A 21,830-nucleotide genomic window follows, 5' to 3' on the forward strand; every position below is an offset into this window, starting at 1 on the left:
GCAGTTGAATCTCTTGAAGGACAACTCATAGGTTTCATTGTCAACTAGTAATAGACCCAGTGAAACCAACTACATTTTGACAAACTTGTGACCTTTGCACTTCAACAAAAGCATTTCAGCAAAGCATGCTGAAGATGGAGAACATATTTTGTTTTGCTTTGTCAGATTTGATCAAACCTAGTTTTAGTCAGTGCTGAAGACTCCACTCCTTATTGATCAATTTACAGCATGTGATTCAATTTGTATCCACAAGAGCCATCAAAGCTCAAAACAATCTGCGACAATGAGACGTGGAGCCTGATTTATAGTTTTGAGGAGGGAGTACATCCGACTGAGTGGGGAGGACCTTACCTCCTCCACACTGACTGAAGACCATATGCAAAATTTAAAGATGGCTACCAGCCCAGCTGTTGTCTCTCTAATTTGAAAGGAACCACTGTTCTTTCAAAGGGCAAAAGGTTTGGTAGACCACGGCTGTCTGTAAACGTTTGTAAAATTGTTGTTTTCAGAAACAAACTCCCAAAGTGGGCGTTTGTTTCTGAAAACAAAAAGCTAAAGACCCCCCACAACCTCGGAGTTTCCTGTAAGGGTGTGGAAGGTCATTATTTATTTTTTCCCATACCCCACCACTAGGGTTTTCCTGATGGTGACCGACAGGGGAAAAATAAAGACATTACATCTATCTATCTGGCCATCAGAGGAAGTATTCCGTCAAAGAAGCCAACAAGGTCTCTATCAATAGAATACTTAAGGACGGCACATTGCTACATGAGGCACGTGAACCAAGGGTTTCTTGGGCTGCGTACTCCATCGCCAATCTCTAAATCAGACCATTTATTTGGTGTAATGGTGGAACAAACAAAAGAACACTTTCGCTGCCTTCAGACAGGAATTAATCAGCTTGCTCTTACAAAGTTTGAGAAGTTTTCTTTTCTGGGTTGCATAAGATTTATTTTCCGTTTTCATTTTGTTTATCTAGGAGGAGCATTGAACCATGGAGCTAAAAAGACTGCAGGTTTTCAGCCACAAAGTGGGTTATTTTCCCAGACAGTGTGGGAAAGGGCAGGGTGTAGTGGAAGGAAAGGTGGGGCTGTGCAGGTGGAGAAAATGAATAGCATTACTGAGAACTGAGTTTCAAGGCATGTTTTGGTTTACAAGAAGCAGATGGTACACACAAAGACAAAACTTATTCTTAAGAAAGTTCTTCTGACACACTATTTCTGCATGGAAGAAGAATATTCTGGTTTTTAATAAATACTCTGCCAGCTCTATCACAGTTGTGGGAACTCTAAAGGCCATCATTCAGGGTATAGATGTATAAAATGCTAGTTGATGTAATAAGGGATGGGCTGTTCAAGTAGCACTATTAAGTTTTTCATTACACCACATGCATGGAGTTTTTACATGCCTCTGCATTACACTCTCAAGGTCCCTGGAATGAGTAATTGATTGATCATAATAAAAAAAAGCTAAAGTACTAATTAAAAATCATTGTTTGGAAAAAATTGTTCAGTTTGTCTCTACAAAAAGACACAATATTTATATAATGGGCGATGAAATAGGTGAAATTCTAGTAATTACAACAGAGGATAGAGAATCTGTCAACAATTCATGATACCCAGGAAATGTCATCATGGAGGTCTTCCAATGATATTGCCAGAAATAATACTCTAGCAAAGGAGTATATTTTTGATGTCACTAATCATTGCTTAGAGAAACACACTGTCCATGAACAGGGTGACACCCTGTCCTACTAGGTGCTGAGGACATAGACTCAATATCATTGATCTTTCATAGGCAAAGCCCACAACGCTGATTCTCTGTGGGTTGAGAGCGAGAACCCATAACTTCTCAATTTTCATCAATCTGGTAATTGTGTCGGGCACCACTCTTCAATCTTAGTGAAAGCAGGATAGAATTGTGCTTTTTTTAATGAACAAGACACCTCTAAAATGCAGATGTTAATAATGTCCAGTATATTGACTTAGTGGTGAAGGAAAAATCTTTCAATTTATTAATATTGATGTATCCCCAAATAATTATGAAATTGTTTGCACCCTGGGGAAACAGCTTTATTTTGAACGTGAACAAAACTGTCCTCTGCAGCCCAGATTGCACTCTAGATAAAATGTGCTTACAACTTGTAACCAAAGGACAGGATGGAATATGTAAGCTTTATTTAACTGATTCTGCAACTGAATCAACAATAACATTGACTCTAAGTTTAACTGTGAACTGTCTCTATATGGACAGACTAAATCATGATTCTGAGAGTTGTGAAGTAACAGACTTAGTATTACAATAGAAAGAGTGAACAGACTCCAAGCGGAACGAACATCGGAAGGAAAGACTAAATGATATAATAAATATTCTGAAATTGAGAAGCAAGATGCTTGACAGCTCACAAGGAGCATCGGGACGTAGTGAGTTTGATTTCACATTTTGTATGCTGATGACCCAAGAGATTATTACGTTCAAATTGTGATAATTGTTTCACCATTTATGGGTTCCCCATGTTTGTTTCTCTTATTTACTTTTAAAATTGTGAAAAACAAGCAATGTAAAGTATAAGCTTTTGAAAGGCGGGTACACCACAGGCCAAAATGCTGGTGTATTTGTTAAACTGATCTTTGGGTCTAACACTGAACATGTAATTAGAAATTATAATGGACTGATGCCAGAAAAAATATTAACTGTCTTCTAAGTTCACAATAATAACTACAAAGGATTAATTTAAAATAGCACAAGAGTGATTGATTGAAGAACAATTGACAAGCAACTAAAATAGAGGCCACTCAAAATGTGTTAAAGATAAGCAAATTACCTGGATGGTAGCAATGGTGCAACAGATTGTTACTACATTTAAAAGGGTAATACACGTAGAATTTCGACGCTTAAATATGACAGAGGCCCCTCATTATTACAATATAGGGAAGTTATGTATTTACTATTTATTTGTGAATTTAAAAAAATGCTATCTATCACCTTTTTAGTTACTTCAGGGCACTGACGATGCTGATAAAATGATACATCTTAATGAGGCGAAAAGGGGAGTGAAGCTCCAAACAGATGACGAGGGAAACCTTATTGAATATTCTTCAGTTGCAACTGCTAAGTAACTGTCAAGGAATAAACTAACAGCGAAATAGATTTTTTGACATGGCAGCATGGAGATGTCTGTGGGTTCTGCTGGAGGAAATGTCAACATGAGCTCAGACTAAATTTATCAAATGTACTAAAAATATGATATCAATAATTATGTAAAAGCCATTATAGACTGCCTTGTTTCAAGAGCAAAGATGCAGGAACATCTCCCAAGGAGCAAGGTACACCACACCAGCCAGGCCAAGTTGAGCATTGCCTAGTCATCCAGTAGACAGCGGGACTTTTCCTCATTCAATCAACTCCCCCAATTCAGGGAACTGGCCAAGGCAATTGGCCCAAAAGGCTCACCATCAGAACCATGGACCCCTCAAATCTCCAAGGAGATCATACTCTTGACAACTACCACCTTCCCTGCAAGGCTATTACTGAAAATCCCTCCAGGCACACCTAAGCTTCTGTCTGCAAACATCTTACTTCAGACCACTACAGAGAAAGTAGACCTTGATCCAGCTGACCCTGCCTGCGATTGACCAGTCTCCAAAGGCTTGCTCTTAGAACAAATGATTGAAAGAGCTTCCTTCAATCAGATCTGTGACATCCTGGAATAAAATAACCTACTTTCAGACCATCTAACAGGGTGCCACCCCAGGCTTCAAAGGAACTGGTGTAGTTTCGATGTCCTCATAAATCTCCGACACATCCAGCATCTTCTTGTAGCCTTCTTTTGCATCATCCCCTTTCAGCACCAAGGCTTATGAGCTTTAAGGCGTGTTAATCAAACCACTGGTCCTCAACACCGGTCTATTCCTGATCCTAGACCTCATTAAGTCGTTCAACCAAACCGGATTTAACTATGCCTAGGGCACTAAGCTCATCCAAGAAAGCCATATGGATCTAGACACCTCCGGGCCAAACTGTCGGTTCCAAGCCATCAATTAATGAATGCTGAGGAGCCACCTTAAATTAGCCTGTTCCAAAACATAAATACTGACATGGATCGAATGGAAGAACTACCAGCCAGCAACAATTTGTGCAAGGAATTACGCCCATCACCAGCAACATCAATAGAAGAAATCTGAGATGATCATAGATTCCAGCCTGTAACTGGTCCCTCAAATTAACCAAGTTAAAATAATTGGTTGTCACACCATGCAAACATTTGACAAATTTTTTCTCATTTGGGTTTCCCACAGAAGCTTAAAGCCGCCATTACACTTTCGTGTTTCATAAAGTCTATACAAACATTCTTTACTCAGGGATCCACTCTTATTTCTCTACAAATTGCAAAGAATTCAAAATGTATTAGCAAGTCATCTCCATGACCCCACATCTTAGACTGTGGAAAAATATCATACCAAGACTTCAATGTGTCTGTGGCCACGCCTGACAGGACATTCCGCCTTCAAGGACCTCTACATTGTTGAGTAGGCTGACGAGAAACACCCAAGACCACCTTGAATTCAGAAAGACGCCAACCTCATTCTTTAAAATAAGTGGTTTTGTGTCGCACCAACAGTAGACAGGGCCTTTTGCCATCACAAGGGCACCAGAGAACAGAGGATCATGCCCAGTCTTTGAGCTGAAACTTACTCGAGATTGGTATGCATGTGCATCGCAATCTGCCTCTTTCCTACGCTCCGCACTTACACATTTTCAGTGACAATATATGAGTTGGCTCTGCCAATCACACACCAAAACAAGACACTCCCCACATAGACCACAATGTAACCCACACCTTTCAAACCAAAGAGAATTCCTATGCATTTAAGCAACCCATCAGTCACTCATTTATGCTCTAACACACACTGATTCATTCGGGTGCATAGTATTTCTTTTACTGTCTCATAAACATATGTAGTATTCAAACATCTCTTTTTTTTTTCTTTTTTTTTTGTAACACCTTTATTAGCGTACTCAGATGCATACACAAACATCTCTTTACTCAAAGAAAATTTCCAGCAAAAATTGTTTTAAAAAGGAAAAGGAAAAACCAGAATCCCAAACCATCTATGTATTTATGTATCGCTTTTATAAATTGTAGTCATTCATAAATACTTCCAACATATATCATTTGAAAAAAAGGCTGTACAGAAGTGAACAAGCTGTGCAAATGGTGACTTATAGTGCTCAGTGCTTACCGCGCAAGTGTGACATACAAACTATACAAGCATTATTTACAAGGGGGACACCAGAAAAGTTTAACGTGGCCTATGCTATTTCAAATATCGAACTGTACACCGCAATTGTCAGTATTAAATACAGGATTTTGATGCAATAGATCCACTATCTTATTCGTCGACGTTTCGACCCTCTGGAAGCGCACATGGGGCGTCAAAGCGGGTCTTCTTCAGGACTGTGTGGGATAGGGGACAGCCTTCTCACAAACCCAGCCGGGTTTAAGGTGGAGATCGAACTGTGTAAATCTGTTCTGCCGGTATAGCAGTTACTTATGCCCCGACGATTGTCCTACGTAATGGCTCACCAGCGTTAAAAGCCAATACTCTCTCCTAGCTTAATGAGGGTATGGTGAATCTACCCAAACGGTACTCCACAACAATTGTTCAAGACTGGTGCTGTTTGCGGGTTCTCAGATTCGAAATGAAGTCGGTACTGTTTACCACTTTTCAAACTAATGGGTGCTCGACTACGAATACCGCCCGCCGAAGGAGAGATATCTTCCTAGTGTACTGGGGCATACCTAAGACTCTGGTTCTCAAGTATAACGTCCCTCTGAAAGAGTGTTTTGAAGGAAGTAAATGCATTTTAACTTTTATCATTATTAATTTGACATTTATAAGTTTCAGTAACAAAATTCAACTTATAATTTAATGTTGAATCATGAATGAAAAACACTTGACTTCAGAGGCTATTTAAGAAATGGCAGAAGTCCAAAAAGCCAAAATTGTGACTCGTCAAAAAAACAAGACGTGTATAACAATGGTCTCACTGTCCTTCGGCAGGAAGTTACCTAGCGTACAACCTGCTGGTGACGGGTCTTCCCCGCCCAAGCGCTGAGCTAAAAACATGGAATCTGCAGACAGTAGGTATCACGTGAGCACGAGCACTGGACGTGAACCAAACTATAGACAATGGTCTCTGTGTACGGGGGACCTTCTCCGGAGAAGGAGCTGTGAATTGAGGTCAAGCACCTTGCATTGAGCCCAGATAGAAACTGGGAAACCACTCCATAGGAATTGTAGAGAAAACCTAAACACAAGGCCGCAAGCTCTTCACAAGCCACGCTGACTGGTTTCAATCCAGCCTTCAATTTGGCCACCACTTACTGGTTAATTAGTGAAGATCACAATATCAAAGAGGAAACGGGAAGATCCAGCTTTAAAGTTCCATATTTCTCCATCAATAGTGTAGGGACAGATTCCCAAAACTCTGCCAAAGAGGGACGAGTTCCATAAGAATGTATTATAGAGAGGCCTCATTGCAGATTTAAAATGTGTAACGGTGGACTTCTATTGCTTTGTTCTTCTCCATCAACACATCATTCAAAACCACAAGGCATTGTCCGGGACTCTTCATACGCAGTGAGAGCGTCTTAGAAAGCAACTCACTCTTTGGCAGTTCTCTCTAGATGGCAGACAGTCAGATGGGTCAACCGTTATCTTCCCTTCACTAATTCAGAGACTGATGCATAGTTAGGACATGCACTCCACTAGTTGTTTCCCCAAAAGCTGGATGGTAGTCAGGCTCGGTCACCAGAGTAAAGACTGGTCTGTAGGACACTTGTGTTGAAAAATTGGTTGCATGAACACATCAAAGATGCCTGCACTATGCATGACTGTCAATCTTTTTGGTTTGAGGTCTGCTCAGAGAGTGCATTTAACAGTCAACTTGAATCCCCTCTTGCTTTCTTTACATGTTACATTTTAACCTGCACATGAAAGTCACGTGGACGTATTTCCCAATGTGGACATTACAAGAGCTCAGTACATAAAATCACTGATCACGAGGATTCGCTGAGACGGGGTGCTCAAGGGGGCGAAGAAGTAGTCAGGAATTCATTCAAACAGTGATAGTGGCACAGTAACCGCACTGAGGTTGGCTACAATTATAGCAGAGATGCTAAGATATGTTCTAAATCTCACGACGTGAATGTCAGGACAGCTGCGTTTGTTTACCTTTGACCAATGGTATTCAGTGGAAGGGACATGTGACCCTGTACTCTGTAATTATGGAATGTGCATTGGAACCTGACACAGGTGTGTGGACCACTGCACTACCTCTCCACTTCACTTTGTATTGCAATTTGAGCAATTTATTAGACCGGTCATGGGCTGATTTTGTACTGGCGTCGCCAATCTTTGTCGGTGCCCCCCAGTGACCTCCTCAATGGATCCCCTTACTAACACCCTCCATAGCCCCTCTCTCACGTCTTTCATTTCTTCTATAGCGCTACTCATACCAATGTAGGGTGTCAAAGCACTTCACATCCTGCACACATTATACAGAGTCAATGAATCATGTGTGTGTAAAGCAGCGTATAGGAAATGTTACATAAGACAAGGAGGACAACCAAGTGTACATGTCACATGTCATACATACTGGTAGGTTATAGATTCATATATTTTAAGAGTGCTGGGTCTGGAGAAGCACAAACTCAAGGTTTAAAATGTAACACAGTGGTTGGGGTTGGATTTACTAATAAGAATGTATTTCTTCCCAAAGGAACCCTTTTTAGAAAACTTAGGATAATGAAAATCTGATATGAAAAACATAACTTTTTAAGCTTGTCTGCACTTTGCATGCAGCTCTTTGATGCCAGTTCATAGCTCACTGTACTGTAACTTGTGAACTGCAAGTATCAAAGGGATATCTATGACACAAGCAGTACCCACTGACCCATCTACACAAAACAAAACAAATTGTGATTGGCAGCAGTGCTACTTTGTGGATGATTCAAAACGGTAACTAGACAAAACTCCACCTCTCTCCAGCAGGTACATCAATTACCACAGTTATTTTGATGTTTTTATTATTGCCTAAAATTGTTGGCCGCAAAAGGAACTCTGCAGCAGGTGCTTTTAACTTAATACGACACAAATACAGCACCCCCTCCTTTGAGCTCAGCGCCTTGTGCGGCGGCACCAGTCGCACCGCCCTAAAGTCGGCCCTGGAACAGGTGGACGGATGATCACTTGACAATGCCGACACTAAGCCATTATTTAGTAAGGAGGAGATTAAAGAGTGCTTTACAGAGATCCTAAAAGCAGGAATCACAATTAAAACCTAAATATATCAGGATAGGATCGTCTTCCGTGGTTATCATTACCCTGCGGGCCCATTATTGAAACGCATTATCTCAAATACATGGTATGTTTTGATTACAGCGATTGATATCAGGCAGAAAGAGTCTCTCGCCTGGGATCCACCTACCACTGTGTCAGGCATATTACCTAACACTAAAGATTAGGGCCATATGTAGGTCGGCCGGTAACGGACGAAAATCGGTATTTTCGGCTGTTACCGATCGGTAAATAGGTGACCGCTATGTAGGGGGCATTATTTTACTGAATCGGTAAAATTACCGATTCGGTAATTTTACCGATTCAGTAAAATAAAAAATCGGTAAATTTATTGAATGTGAGCCACCCAGATGTAGGTGGGACTCTTCAGAGTCCCAAAGGCCTTACCGAATCGGTATTTTACCATCAAATCCAATTTGATGGTAAAATACCGATTCCGGTGTGCATGCACATGTGTGCATGCACACCTATGCCATGTGACAGGCAGACCTGCCCTTAGGGCATGTATGCCTGCCACATGGCACCTGAGCCTGTTTTGGGGGTGCCAGAGGGTGTCAAAGTGGCACCCCCTGCACCCTTGTGAAATTCGGTATTTACCGATTCGGTAAATACCGAATCGGTAATGCCCATTCATTCCTATGGGCTTCAAAGCCCATAGGAATGAATGGGCATTACCGATTTGGTATCGGTAAATACCGAAATCATCCGATTCGGTATTCCAGCACATCTGGAATACCTACATGTCCACCCCATAGATTTACCGATTTTTCATTACCAAATCGGTAAAATTCGGTAATTGAAAATCGGTAAATCTATTTCACCTACATCGGGCCCATAGTTCCTCACAGTAATTCCAGGTATTCCAGGTTGTGTAATGTGTCCTTTGTGAACAAAGACGTTGGAAAAGACAATTATGATAATTTAAAGGGCAGTAATTAAAAAGCATGATCTTCAATGGTTCTCTCTTCAGATTAGAACATTGGGGTGTTGAGAGCTCCACTGAAGATAATAGAGTGACAGACAAACAACAATGGCTGGCATACACCTTCCAATTCAACATTCCAATGCTCCTATTTCTGTTTCACTCTATAATTTTAAGCATTCTACTGCAGATGGATAGAATGTTCTAATACCACTATCGCCTTCCAGGCTGAGGTAATACCGTTTATTAAGGACCTCTCCTTGGCTATAGGCCCTCTCAGGCATGTAACTCAAATGTAGGGCCTTTAATGGCTGGTATCGCCTCAGCTTGTGCTACAATGCTAAATTATGACTCCACCAACACAGAGCATTAGATTCAGCTTTTATGTTAATATGTACTATACATTCTTAAAGAGTGACTAGTAGGTAATGGCAGGGCCAAGTTTAGAAACATTAAAACACCCACAGTGACCCTGCAGACAACAACTTCCATCTCACTGACCTGGACATAATCCACGGAGTCCCCAAGGGCCTTGAAGGCAGTGTACATCACCTCTCGCTTGCCGCCCCACTTCTGCATGATGCAGGAGAATCCGCAGGTCTGCACCACCTCTTGCACCTGCCGTACTCCCTCTTGCAGGCTGCTGTCCGTCTCCTCTGCGCCCTTCTCATGGTAGTTGCTCTTCCATACGTAGCACCCTGTTTTCTCAGAGCCCATTATCTCATTGAAGATGTCGAGCATGTAGGCATCGTCTTGGCTATTGCCGTCCACCACCATAACCACCTTCAGGTCTGGGTAGGAGATGCGCTTGACTGACTGCAGGCATTTCTTTAAGTAGTCTGGGTCCTCCTGGTAGGCAGCGATGCAGAGGGCCACTGATGGCGTCAGCCTCAAAGCCCTTCCTTCCAGGCGCATACGCCGGTGCTCCAGAAAGGCAAAGAGGCTCTGGATGAAGAGGTGAAGGCCCAGAATGGCCCCATACAGCCCGAAGGACAGGTAATGCTTCTCAGTGTGGATAAACTGGTACCCAGTGACATATGCAGCCAGGATCCCTCCAAGGACTAACACGGCAAAGAAGCTGGTACCAAAAAGACGAAGGGCCGCCTTTACCCTCACTGGCATCTGTACAACAAAATAATAAATAGAGAAAATTATTATAGAGGCCTCTTCTACACTTGGAAGAAGATCAACCAACCTTTCATGCAATTCCATAGAGGTCATGGGGGTCATCCAAAGAAGGATGTCAAAATAGTTCTCAAAAGCCAAGGAGAGATCATCAAACAAGGGAACAATCTGTAATGCCTATTGCTGTGATAGAGAATTAGGTAAAGGGATTTTTTCTCTCCACTGGATGGCCCCTTTATATGGCTTATTAGAACATTGGAATGTGGAGCACTCCATTGAAGACAATGAGGTGCTCCCTGCTTCTACGGGCCGGTAAAGGCCCGCAAAGCAACATTCCAATGTTTTCACAAAGGCCTCTCGGAGCCCTAGGGGACTTAAACCCCCTCGGGCTCTGAGAGGCCTCATAGCCCTTCTTAGCTGGGCTATACCGGCTTTGGCTCGGGCCTTTAACGCTGGAGTAGGCCTTTAATAGCCGCTATAGCCCGCTACGGCGTCTATAAGGCTATATTACTAGCAACTCACCACTATCATTATTTCAGAAGAGTACAGAAATGTTTCTTCACTTCAGATACCCGAATGGAACACAAAGCAGTGTGATATAAATGATGCGTCAACTGTACCCCCTGTCTTACATCTCCATCGCATCTATTAAAATATGACACTTTCCTAACCGTACAAAAAATAGGGTTTTGCAACCTCAATGGCAGTTTCTAATAGAGTGTGGCTCACGTTTTTTAAAATTCGACTAAAAACAATATACATTTTAATTGTTCAATTCGTAATCAGCAGAATAGCCTTGACCAATCTCCTCCCTAACGTTTTGAAAACAATGACAGTGCTGAATGCCACCTAGGACAAATGGAGTCAATCAATCAATCAGGATTTATAAAGCGCGGCTAATCACCCGACAGAGTATCCAGGTGCTTGTCCATCTTTACTCTAATGATGCTGCGGAGAGCAGCAAAGTGAGTGAATTTCTACAGCACAAGGGTAGTGGGTCAGGAGGGCTGAATCAGTAAATTACTGGAGCAGGAACAAGAACAATATGGTTACCTCCCTGTCCAGAGTGGTGCAGTGGACAAAACAACGATGGATTGGAATGTGGGCCGAACGACTGGCAGAAGCTGAGACTGAAATACTTTGTAGTTATAGTTTTTCTTGGTAATGGGGTTGTAGTTATGGCTTGGTGAAAAATGTTAGACTTCACATTGTGCAGATTTAGAGGCGGTATATAGTGGATCGGATCTAAAGGAGGTCACTATTGTTCTCTGTTGGCTGTGGATCTTTTAGGCAGGAAGCGTAAGTACTAGGTTACTGCACTGATATGTGGACTCTGATCTTAAGCTCTGGGTTGGCTGCTCTATGCTTCTGTTTAAGTATCAATTTATTTATATTCCACAAGCAGCGCTTTTTGAAGGTTTTGGTATTCTACCAACAAGGCACAAAGCACAATTCATAAAAATGAAAAGCTGGAAAGGAAGGCACTTATCCCGGAAACAAAACACAATGGGCTAATGGACAAAGGCTTAACATTTTCATAAGCCTGGTTCTGCAAACTAATCAGAGAGATCGCTTCTCAGCCAAATCTTGCCAGTGATATTCTTATTTATGCCAAGTACAAGAGGAGCTAAGTCGTCAATCCTACCCCCTCTATAACAGAAGCTCTTTTTTGCTTTCCAAACAATTGTATGCTGTAGGGCTGACGAGATAAGCCCATGCTCATGTTAATTATGCTTGTTTTTGCTACACGGTTATACTTGGATGAGTCACCAGTTTATTGTGTGATGGAACAATATGTTCGGCAGAGATCTCACGTCTCACTCATTGAGAGTGAGACTCACACATTTTGAGCTTCCTCACTCCAGGCTGAATGTCACACCTAGAAAGAAAGGGTGGGCCCAGTCATTCAAATGTAGATCCTCCCAGAGATCCACAGTGCGCCAAGCTGGTCACGCAAGATGAATACCCAGTGAGAAGGTCTCCCATCACAGGACACCCTCCTGTAATGCACCACTTGGGTGTGATTTATTTTCCACATTTAATCTGTACACCAGCATAATTTATCCATTCAGTTCAGCTCAAGGCCATGATTCCAATTTAGTGTCTTTTTGGAGTTTTTCTATAACTTTGAATTAATTTTGACTTTTTGACTATTTCACAAATGTCACTTCATGTGCAGTTATGCAGGTTAATATCGGTGTGATGTCACTTCCTGTAATGGTATCGTGATGTATTGTTTTTGATAAGCTAATATGTGAGCCTAATGCCAGTATAACGGCTTAAAAACACTTAAAATAATTATTAAGGGTGGAGTTATACTGGAGAAGCATCTCAACTGATTGGAAAGCACCACGGTGTCTTCTGGATGCAGTAGGACTCAGTGATATTTTTGGGGACTAAACAAGAGTGGTGGTTGGAGACACTTTTTTCTACAGTTTTTTTGCCATTTTGTGGAGCTGCTGTGGTATACAGCACTTAAGGGTACAGGAACAACAAGCAGCTGAGTATATTTGCACTTGTTTTTCTAACGCAGTTGACAAAGGTTTTTAACAGTTGCACGAAACTTCCTGGAAAGTTTTTATGAATTTCTAAGTCCCTGTATGCAGAGGCATTTCCACAAGATAGCAGATAACTGCATGATAGCATACAACTGCATAACTGTATATGGAGAAATGGTGTCACTCTGTGCAGTTGCATTTAAAACAAACATTTGCAAAGCTAATAATGCTCACCTGTGGGAGCTATTCGGTTTGACAGTGTTTTTTTAAAAAAGCTGCACAGAATCCCTGATGCTGTGCAATATGGCCAAGGAAGAAAAAAGCCTGTGTTGCCTGTCGTGTTATATTGTAGGCATCCGCCACATCATATTGTAGGCATATACTCCTACAAAATGACATGGGTACTTTTTTATTTCTATTTACTGAAAAGTGTTATTTCTTAAACTTTTAAACAGCTGGGGGATGGGTGGAAGCAGACAGGAGGGCAGAGGGAAGCAACACAGAAGCAACACGGAGGGTGCAAGTGGAGAGAAGCAACACGGAGGACAAGCAGGGAGCAGAATCAACATTAAGGGCGCAGGTGAGGGGAAGTGACAAGAGAAACAATGTGGAGCACAGGGGTTGAGAAGAGAAGCAACGAGAAAGAGCAAGACTGGGGAGCACTCGGACAAGCGCATCACAGAGGGGGCAGGAGAGAAGCACACTGGCGAGAGAGTAACAAGGAGCTGCAGAGGGGGCACGAGATGTGCACGAGGAAGACAGCTGGAAAACACATGCACTCTCATAGCGTGCTTAAACAATAAGAAAAAAGTAGTGCCTGAAAAGTGAGCAGAGGAAGGACACGGCCACAGTGGTGTAACACAAATTGATGGGGCACCCTGCAGAATATGATGAGGGACCACTGTGTAACCATGCTCCATGGGCGGCACAAACACAAGAAGAGGAGGAAAAGCCCACACAAGTTACTGAAAAGAAGCAAGCAAATGGGAGAGACAATAAATCCAACCAATGGCATGCAGTGGGTGGGCCCTAAGTCCACTGTAAGATGACAATATGTATTTTCACCAGCTTGTGCAATCTGGTAGGCGAGACCTAAAGAGATAGCCACAGGGGAAGATATTATTCACCCTGCGGGGAATACCCTTCTCCTACACCCTCCTAATTGATGGGGCTCTGGGGCCAGAAAATTGAAAAAGTCTCCACTTTAAACAGTTTTCCAAATGGCACTGAGTAAGTGGGTGAGGTAAGCAAGGCCAGCAGTCATTCAGAGCATTACGTCCCCTGAGGGAATTCTTAAGTCTCAAAATGCCTTCTTTCGGTCCTTCCCTCACAGTATTTTATCCTTTCTTCTCTCTTTCCAGTCTTCTTTTTATCTTTTTTTCATCTTGTTGTCCTGCCTCTTTTCTGTCCTTTTTCCATCCATGCTTCTAGACATAGTCTAGCCATGCTTCTATGCTTTTTGTCACACCAATACATCCTTCTCTGCATCCTTCTTTTGATAATTATTCGATCCTATCTTCTCTCCATCCTTGTATTTCTCCTTTGCTTCATCCATCCACATTTTTAACAATCCATCCGTCCCTTCTTCCTTCGCTCATCCATCCATCCATCAATCAAGCTGGATTTGTTAAGCGCTGCTAATCACCAGCGAGGTTATCCAGGTACTGCAAGCCATGCTGCTTGGGCGGGAACAGTTGAAAAACCAGGTTTTGAGTCCCTTTCTGAATTCCTAGAGGGATGGTGAGGGCCAGAGGTGTAGGGGGAAGTTGTTCCTCGACTTCATGAAAAGGTAGGAGAAGGAGCGTCCACCTGTTGCTTTGGCAGATGTGAGAGGTGTGAGTGAGGGAGAGAGAAGGAGAGGGAGGCAGAGTGCAGGTGTCTGGAGGGCTGATGGAAGCTCAGGTAGTGGTTGGTTGTGCAGGGCTTTGTAGGTGTGAGTCAGCATCTTGAATTTACATCTCTTGTGGACAGGTAGCCAGTGGAGTTTCTTGAGATGAGAGGTGATGTGGGTTCATCTGGGGAGGTCAAGAATGAGCCTGGCTGCTGAGTTCTGTATGGTCTGCAGTCTCTTTAAGAGGTGTGCTGGGAATCCTTTATAGAGTGTGCTGCCGTTGTCCAGACGGCTGGTGAAGAGGGCTTAGATAAAAGTGTGTCTGGTGCTGACTGGGAGCCATTTGAAGATCTTAAGGAGCATGTGAAGAGTGAAGAAGCAAGTGGAGGAGGCTGTGTTGATCTGGTTTGTCATGGTGAGTTTGCTGTCCAGTATGATGCTGAGGTTCAGGGCGTGGTGTGTGGGAGTGGGTGAGGGTCCTAGTTCTGCAGGCCATCAGGAGTCGTTCCACAGGGAGATGTTGTTTCTGAAGATCATCACTTCTGTTTTGTCTGTGTTGAGTTTGGGGCAGTTGTTCTGCATCCCGTCGGCGATGCTGGTCATGCAAAGCAGAAATTGGCCCTTGTGGTGGATGGGTCTTTGGAAAGATAGACAGAATGAGCTGTGTATCGTCTGTGTAGGATATGATGTTCAGTCCATGGGTTCTGATTATGCTGGCCGAGGAAGGGGGGAGGGTCATGTAGGAGTTGAACAGAGTGGGGCTTAGGAAAGAGCCTCAAGGGATGCGGCTGATGATGTTCTTGCGAGCTGAAGAGAAATAGGTAGGGGGATTCCCTGGGTTCTTCCCCATCCTTATCGTTCCTTGATCCATTACTCCATTCCTCCTGTCTTTATTAATCAACCCACTCTTCTGTGCATACATTATCTACCTTTATATCCATCCTTTCCTCAATACAGCCATCTCTCCTTCCTTTTCTCCATTTGGCATCTCTGCATCTATCATCGACCTCCCCATCAATTCACCCACCCTCTCTTCATCCTTCTGTCCACCCATCTTTCTCTCCATTCATCTATACCCCATTCCATTCTTCCCTCCCTCCATCTCGCTCTTCCTTCCACACAAGTACTGGCAAAGGAGCAAAAAAAAACATTGTAATTATTGATTTTACACAGAACTACCCGGTGTCATACCTGCCCCCCCCCCCCCTCTTGTTAAAGGATGGTAAAGTAGAAGGTTCCTGATGCTCTTGATGGAGTCGTTCCCATCCCATTACCACTCTGGAAGTCTCCGAACATTCCCAGGATCAGAATAGACCTGAAAAAGGATCGTGCATACCTACAAACTCTTGAGATTTTAGGCATTTCCAACCTTTCCAAGGCATTACCACCCTAGAAAGCCTGCTCCTAGAGTAGAGTAGGATTTACCCTCATGTAAAGTTACGACATCATCAAGTAATATTACGGATGGAAAAATAGATTTATGAATGGAAGCTCACCTTTTGTGAAATCTTTTCAATTATAAATTATACATTTGTGCAAATGTTTTGTAAATCGTTCCACTGGGAGCTGAATATGTGCATACTATTTGAGGGAGTTGTAAGTCTGCTAGCCGCATGGTCTTTATCCATAAGTCTCAAGTTCCCAGTGCTTCAAGTGGGAAGAAATAGGTAGGGACGGGTCATGGCTACAGAGCGTAGCTAGGAATCTCTCCCACGATGTGCGTCCTATGCAATTAAGATTGTGACGTAAAACTTGTAAACCAGAACCCCGTGCTTCCTGCAGCCTGCCACCTGTGATTTTCAGGTTGAAGCGTCTGGTTTACTAAAAACATCTTGAGGACATTCAGAAAACTGACCAAGGAATGCATTCTGCCCGTCACATTCCATTGTCTTTGTAACTCACATTTTCTGGCTTTCTAGTTGCTATCTTTATTTGCTTCAGGTTCTCCAGCATGAGTTCATCCCTCCCGTTGCCCAAACCCTATTTACTGTATTCTACCACGAACTTGCTTTCTGTAAACAGGCCTTTAAATATTGTACTTATCTTGTCAGATTTGCTGTGTATTGAAAGACAAACTCTCTCTTCCGAGGGAGCTGGGTGCTTAATTTTCTTTCTCTAACTTCAAAGTGGGAGAATTTATGTGACTATCCTGCTGAATATTCATGTAAGAGCAGAGGGTATCACATGTGTTTCTTCTATCATACAAGGGGAAAAAATTAACTGTGCTGATGTTTCAGAATTAGTACAAAAGAAGCATTTTTTTGTAATTTGAAGTGTAGTGGAAACAAATATTTGAATAAGATCAAAACACATCAATACTCTAGGTGATGACATGTGCACACATTATCGTTTGTGTATAGGAAAACTGTATTTTGGTGCAAATGTAATGGTGTTTTCAATTGGAAATGTATTGTCTGTAATGGCAGTCCACTACTACACCATACATACTCGAAACGATGCCACTACATGCCCTTCAACTCTATGCCACTCCAATTCATTTTATGACACTCCAATCACCTCTGACACGTCACTCGATTCCACGCCACTCACTCCACCCCCTTCCACTCCCCACCATTTACCCCACTCTGCCCCATTCCACTTCAATCTATCCCATTCCACTACACTCCAATGTACACCAATCTACCATACCCCACTCCACTTCGCTAAAATCTATTCCACTCCAATGTACCCCATTCCAATACACCTAATTTACCCCACTCCACTCTACCCCACCCTAATTTACCCAGTCCACCTCTCTCCAATCTACTCCACTCCAATCTACCCCACTCCAATCTACCACAATCTATCTACCCAATCCTCTCCACTGCAATCCAATCTACCCAATCACTACAATCTACCCCATTCCACTAAACTCTATTCCAATCTACCCCACTTCTCTCCAATCTAACCCCCTCCACTCTACTTCACTCCACTTCAGTCTACCCCACTCCACTTCAATCTAACCCAATCAACCAAATTTCAGCCAATCTAACGCACGCCACTCAAATCTACCCCAATTCACTCCAATCTACCCCACTCCAATGTACCCCAATCCACCCCACTCCCATCCACCCCAGTCCAATTTACCCCACTCCAGTCCAGTTTACCCGACTCCACTCCAAACTCCACTGCAATCCACCAGACTCCCATCCACCCCAGTCCAATTTACCCCACTCCATTCCAGTTTACGCGACTCCACTCCAAACTCCACTGCAATCTAGTCAACAACTCTCCACTCTAATCTACCCCACTCCACTCCAATCTACCCCACTCCGCCAGAATCTATCACACTCCAATTTACAATAATCTATCCCACTCCAGTCTACCACACTCCAATCTACCCCACTCCACTCAAATCTACCTCACTCCCATCTATCACTCTCCACTCAAATCTAACCCACTCCACTCCAATCTACCCCACCCCAATCTACCACACTCCAGTCTACGCAGCCCCAATCTACCCCACTCCAATCTATCCCTATCTACTCCACTTTAGTCTACTGTACTCCACTCTACACACTCTACCACAATCCACGCCACCCCACTGCCTTCTACTCCACCCCACCCTACCCCACTCCAATCCTTCCCACTCCACTTCAATCTACCCCACTCTAATCTACCGCACTCATTCCACGCCAATCTCAACTCCACTATCAAATATCCAACTCCACTCCACCCCAATCTACCCTAATCTACTCCACTTCAATTCACCCAATCTACTGCACTCCACCACACCCCATTCCACTCTACCCAATGTACCCCCCATCCACTTCATTCAAATCTACTAAATGCCACCCACATCTGCCATACTCCAGCCCATTCCATCCCACTCCAATCTACCCTACCACACTCAACCCCAAACTACTGTACTTCAATCTACCCCATCCAATCCACCCCACTCCAATCTACACCACTCCAGTCTATCCCAATCTATCTCACTCCAATCTACCACACCCATCCCAATCTATCACACACCACTCTACTCCATACCAGTATACCCCACTCTACTTCAGTCTACCCCCACTTCACTCGAATCTACCCTACCATAATCCACCCAATCTATCCCACTCCAATCTATCCCACCCCACCCCATTCAATTCTACTCCACTCTACCATACCCCACCCTAATCTATCCCACTCCACTCTGATCTACCCCTCCCCACTCCTATCTACTCTCCAATCAAATCTACCACACTCTACTCCAATCTACCACACTCCAATCCACCCAATCCAATTCACTCCCCTTTTCCCCAGTCTACACCACTCCACTCCAATCTAACCCAAAATATCCTGATGAACTGAACCCGGATCTAACCCACTCCAATCTACCACATTCCACCGCACCCCACCCAAATCTGCTCCACTGCCTCAATCTGCCCCAATGCCTCAATCTACCCCTCTCCACCCTACCCCAATCTACACCACTTCAAACTACCACAATCTACCCCACTTCATTGTACCCTACGTATCCACTCCAACCCTCCCCACTCCAATCTATCCAACTCAACTCCAATCTACCCCAATCAACTCTTCCCCAATCTACCCCACTCTATTCTACCCCAATATATCCCACTTTGCTCTACCCCAGCCTACCCTACTCCAAGCTACCCCACTCCAATCTTCCCCACGTTAATATACCCCAATCTACTTCACTCAAATCTACCTCACTCCACCCCATTCAATCTACCCCCTCCAATCTACCAAGCTAATCTACCCAACTCCCCCACTCCAATCTACCCTACTCCAACTTACCCAACTCCACCCCACTCCAATTTACCCCTATACCCCACTTCATTAAATCCCACTCTACCCCACTCCAGTTTACCCAATCTACCCCACTCCACTCTATTCCAATCTACCCTACCCATACCACGCCACTCCATTACACTAACTTTTAGCCATGCTGAACAGCAGCCACACTGGTGTACATAATAGCTAAACACATTGCTAAAGGCAGTAGTATAAAACGTGATTGTTTGGGTCGACAACACCCTGACCCTTAAAGCTCAGGCAAAATTGGTGGTGGGTGTTTGTTTTAGACTTCTACGAGGGCTAAACCCCATTCTCTGTTTTTTTAATTATCATACACTTCAAGTCATTATCCAGTCTACTATACTCTCTAGGCTGGAGTACTGCAATACTGTGTATCTAGGCTCAAATAAGACAGTGACTAAAAGACTTCAGCTGGCCCAAAACGCAGCAGCATGGCTACTATTTGCACTCCATAAGTCTTGCTCGGTTTCCAGCTATATCCACAGGTTGCATTGGTTCCCTGTGGATAAGAGAATTCATTTCAAGGCTCAATGTATTGCACATAGAATCCTCACCTCCCAGGCTTCTTTCATTTTATCCAGCTTGCTTCACCCGTATGTTCCTCAGCAGGATCTGCACTCTGCTAATCTCTATTTGGCATGTGTCCCTTGTGTCAGAAGAGTTAGGGAGGGCGCTCCAATCGCGCCAAAGCTCCCGCTATTTGGAAGACTCTTCCTGTGTCCATCAGGAGCATCCAGAATCACTGGTCGTTTAGAAGGGCAGTGAAAACCTGGCTGTGTTGTTTTTTATTCAGCTGACGCTCATTCTAAAACTAGCGCTGGGACGCCCCGTTACTGGGGCAGCCATGTGCTTTACAAATATTTTAACATAGCATAACAATAGCTCTGGCATAGGCAAGACCTATTGGCTTTGCCAATGCTTGTTCAATTATTGCATCCAACAGGTCTCACTAAATACAAGCATACACCTATAAAATGCCACCCCAGCTAGCTTCACCAATGCCTGTTAGTGGTATCAGATAAATGAGTAACAATAATGATAACATTGCGAGTAATTAGAAATGAAAATGTATGAGAATGTGAAGTAAACATTACTAGGATCTGTGAAAAAAGGGAGTGTCCGTCTTAGTGTCTCAATCAATCCTGTACTCCCCTTTGCACTACTCCACTATCGCGACTGGACTGTGGCAACTCTCTCTACTTAGGGGCTCCCAAAGCAACATTACGGAAGCTCCAAGTCGCACAGAATTGTGCCGCCAAGATGCTGCTCTGGATTAAAAAAAAAACAGTCAGCCAAGCCAGCCCTAAAGACCCTACACTGGCTGCCAATCCCCGAAAGAGTACAATTCAAGGCTCTCTGCATTGCCCATAAAACCAAGTGGGGAACTGGCCCTGCCATCAACAGCTCCCTCATCACTCCCTATCGCCCCAAGAAAGACCTGCAATCGGCTAATCTCAACCTTGCAGTCGTTCCCAAAATCAGGAGGGTAAGAAGCGGAGGAAGATCCTTTTCCTACAATGTGGCAAAACTCTGGAACACACTACCCCCACACCTTCACGTTGAACTCCTTTTTCCGTTTCGTAAACTTCTTAAAACCTGATTATTTCAACAATCGGCCCCATAACTCCACTCGTTTTCTCTGTTCAGTCGCTAGCGCTAGGATGCCCGAGGGTAGCTATGCGCTTTACAAATTCTGAATAATAATAATAACTTTTATTTGTAATCTCTCACTTAGCTACTCATTTGCGTCTTTTCTCCGCATTTTAAAAAAATTCTCCATATTTCACACATTATTGCTTTCCTCTTCATCACTATCTTTTCAGTCTGTGCTGAGTATACTCCCTTTTGCCACCTCCCCTTCACCATGCCCTTTCTCTCTCTACCTCACACACTCTCTCTCTTTCTCTACATGTAAACACAGTATTTTCTTTTCCTTTGGTGTTGTCAGTATTTCTACAGCTATGTTTACCTCTTTCACTTATTTTCACCAAAAATGCCTTTCACAATTGCACACTTAACCATCATTTAGCGTGCTCTGTAAAGAGGTCAAGGATTGTATGTGCCGGTAGTTTGCACACTTTTATGATCCACTGAGAGGCACAGTGAGAAACTTGCACTGCCTTCAGCCTCAAACTCTTTACTGTGCCCGATCATGAACTCTCACCCACAACCTGAGATCACTCAAACACCTGGGGTGGATTCAGTTCACGGTATGCACTATACAAGAGCATGCTAAATGAAAACAACTTCCCTAAAGACATGTGGAATAAACATTCTTTGGGAATGTAAAATGAAGTAAAACGTGAAATGCATACAGG

General features: G+C 43.4%; 1 protein-coding gene across 1 annotated transcript in view; it reads right to left on the reverse strand.

The window, feature by feature from the left end:
• Nucleotides 1-21,830, reverse strand: part of HAS3 (hyaluronan synthase 3) — a 120,045-nt gene that overhangs the window by 57,426 nt on the left and 40,789 nt on the right. Inside the window, exon 2 of the mRNA XM_086946521.1 lies at nucleotides 9,787-10,407. Coding sequence (XP_086802647.1) covers nucleotides 9,787-10,407 — 621 coding nt within the window. The remainder of the gene's footprint in view (nucleotides 1-9,786; nucleotides 10,408-21,830) is intronic.

The sequence above is a fragment of the Lissotriton vulgaris genome, chromosome 12 (assembly GCF_964263255.1).
Source record: "Lissotriton vulgaris chromosome 12, aLisVul1.2, whole genome shotgun sequence".
NCBI lineage: Eukaryota > Metazoa > Chordata > Amphibia > Caudata > Salamandridae > Lissotriton > Lissotriton vulgaris.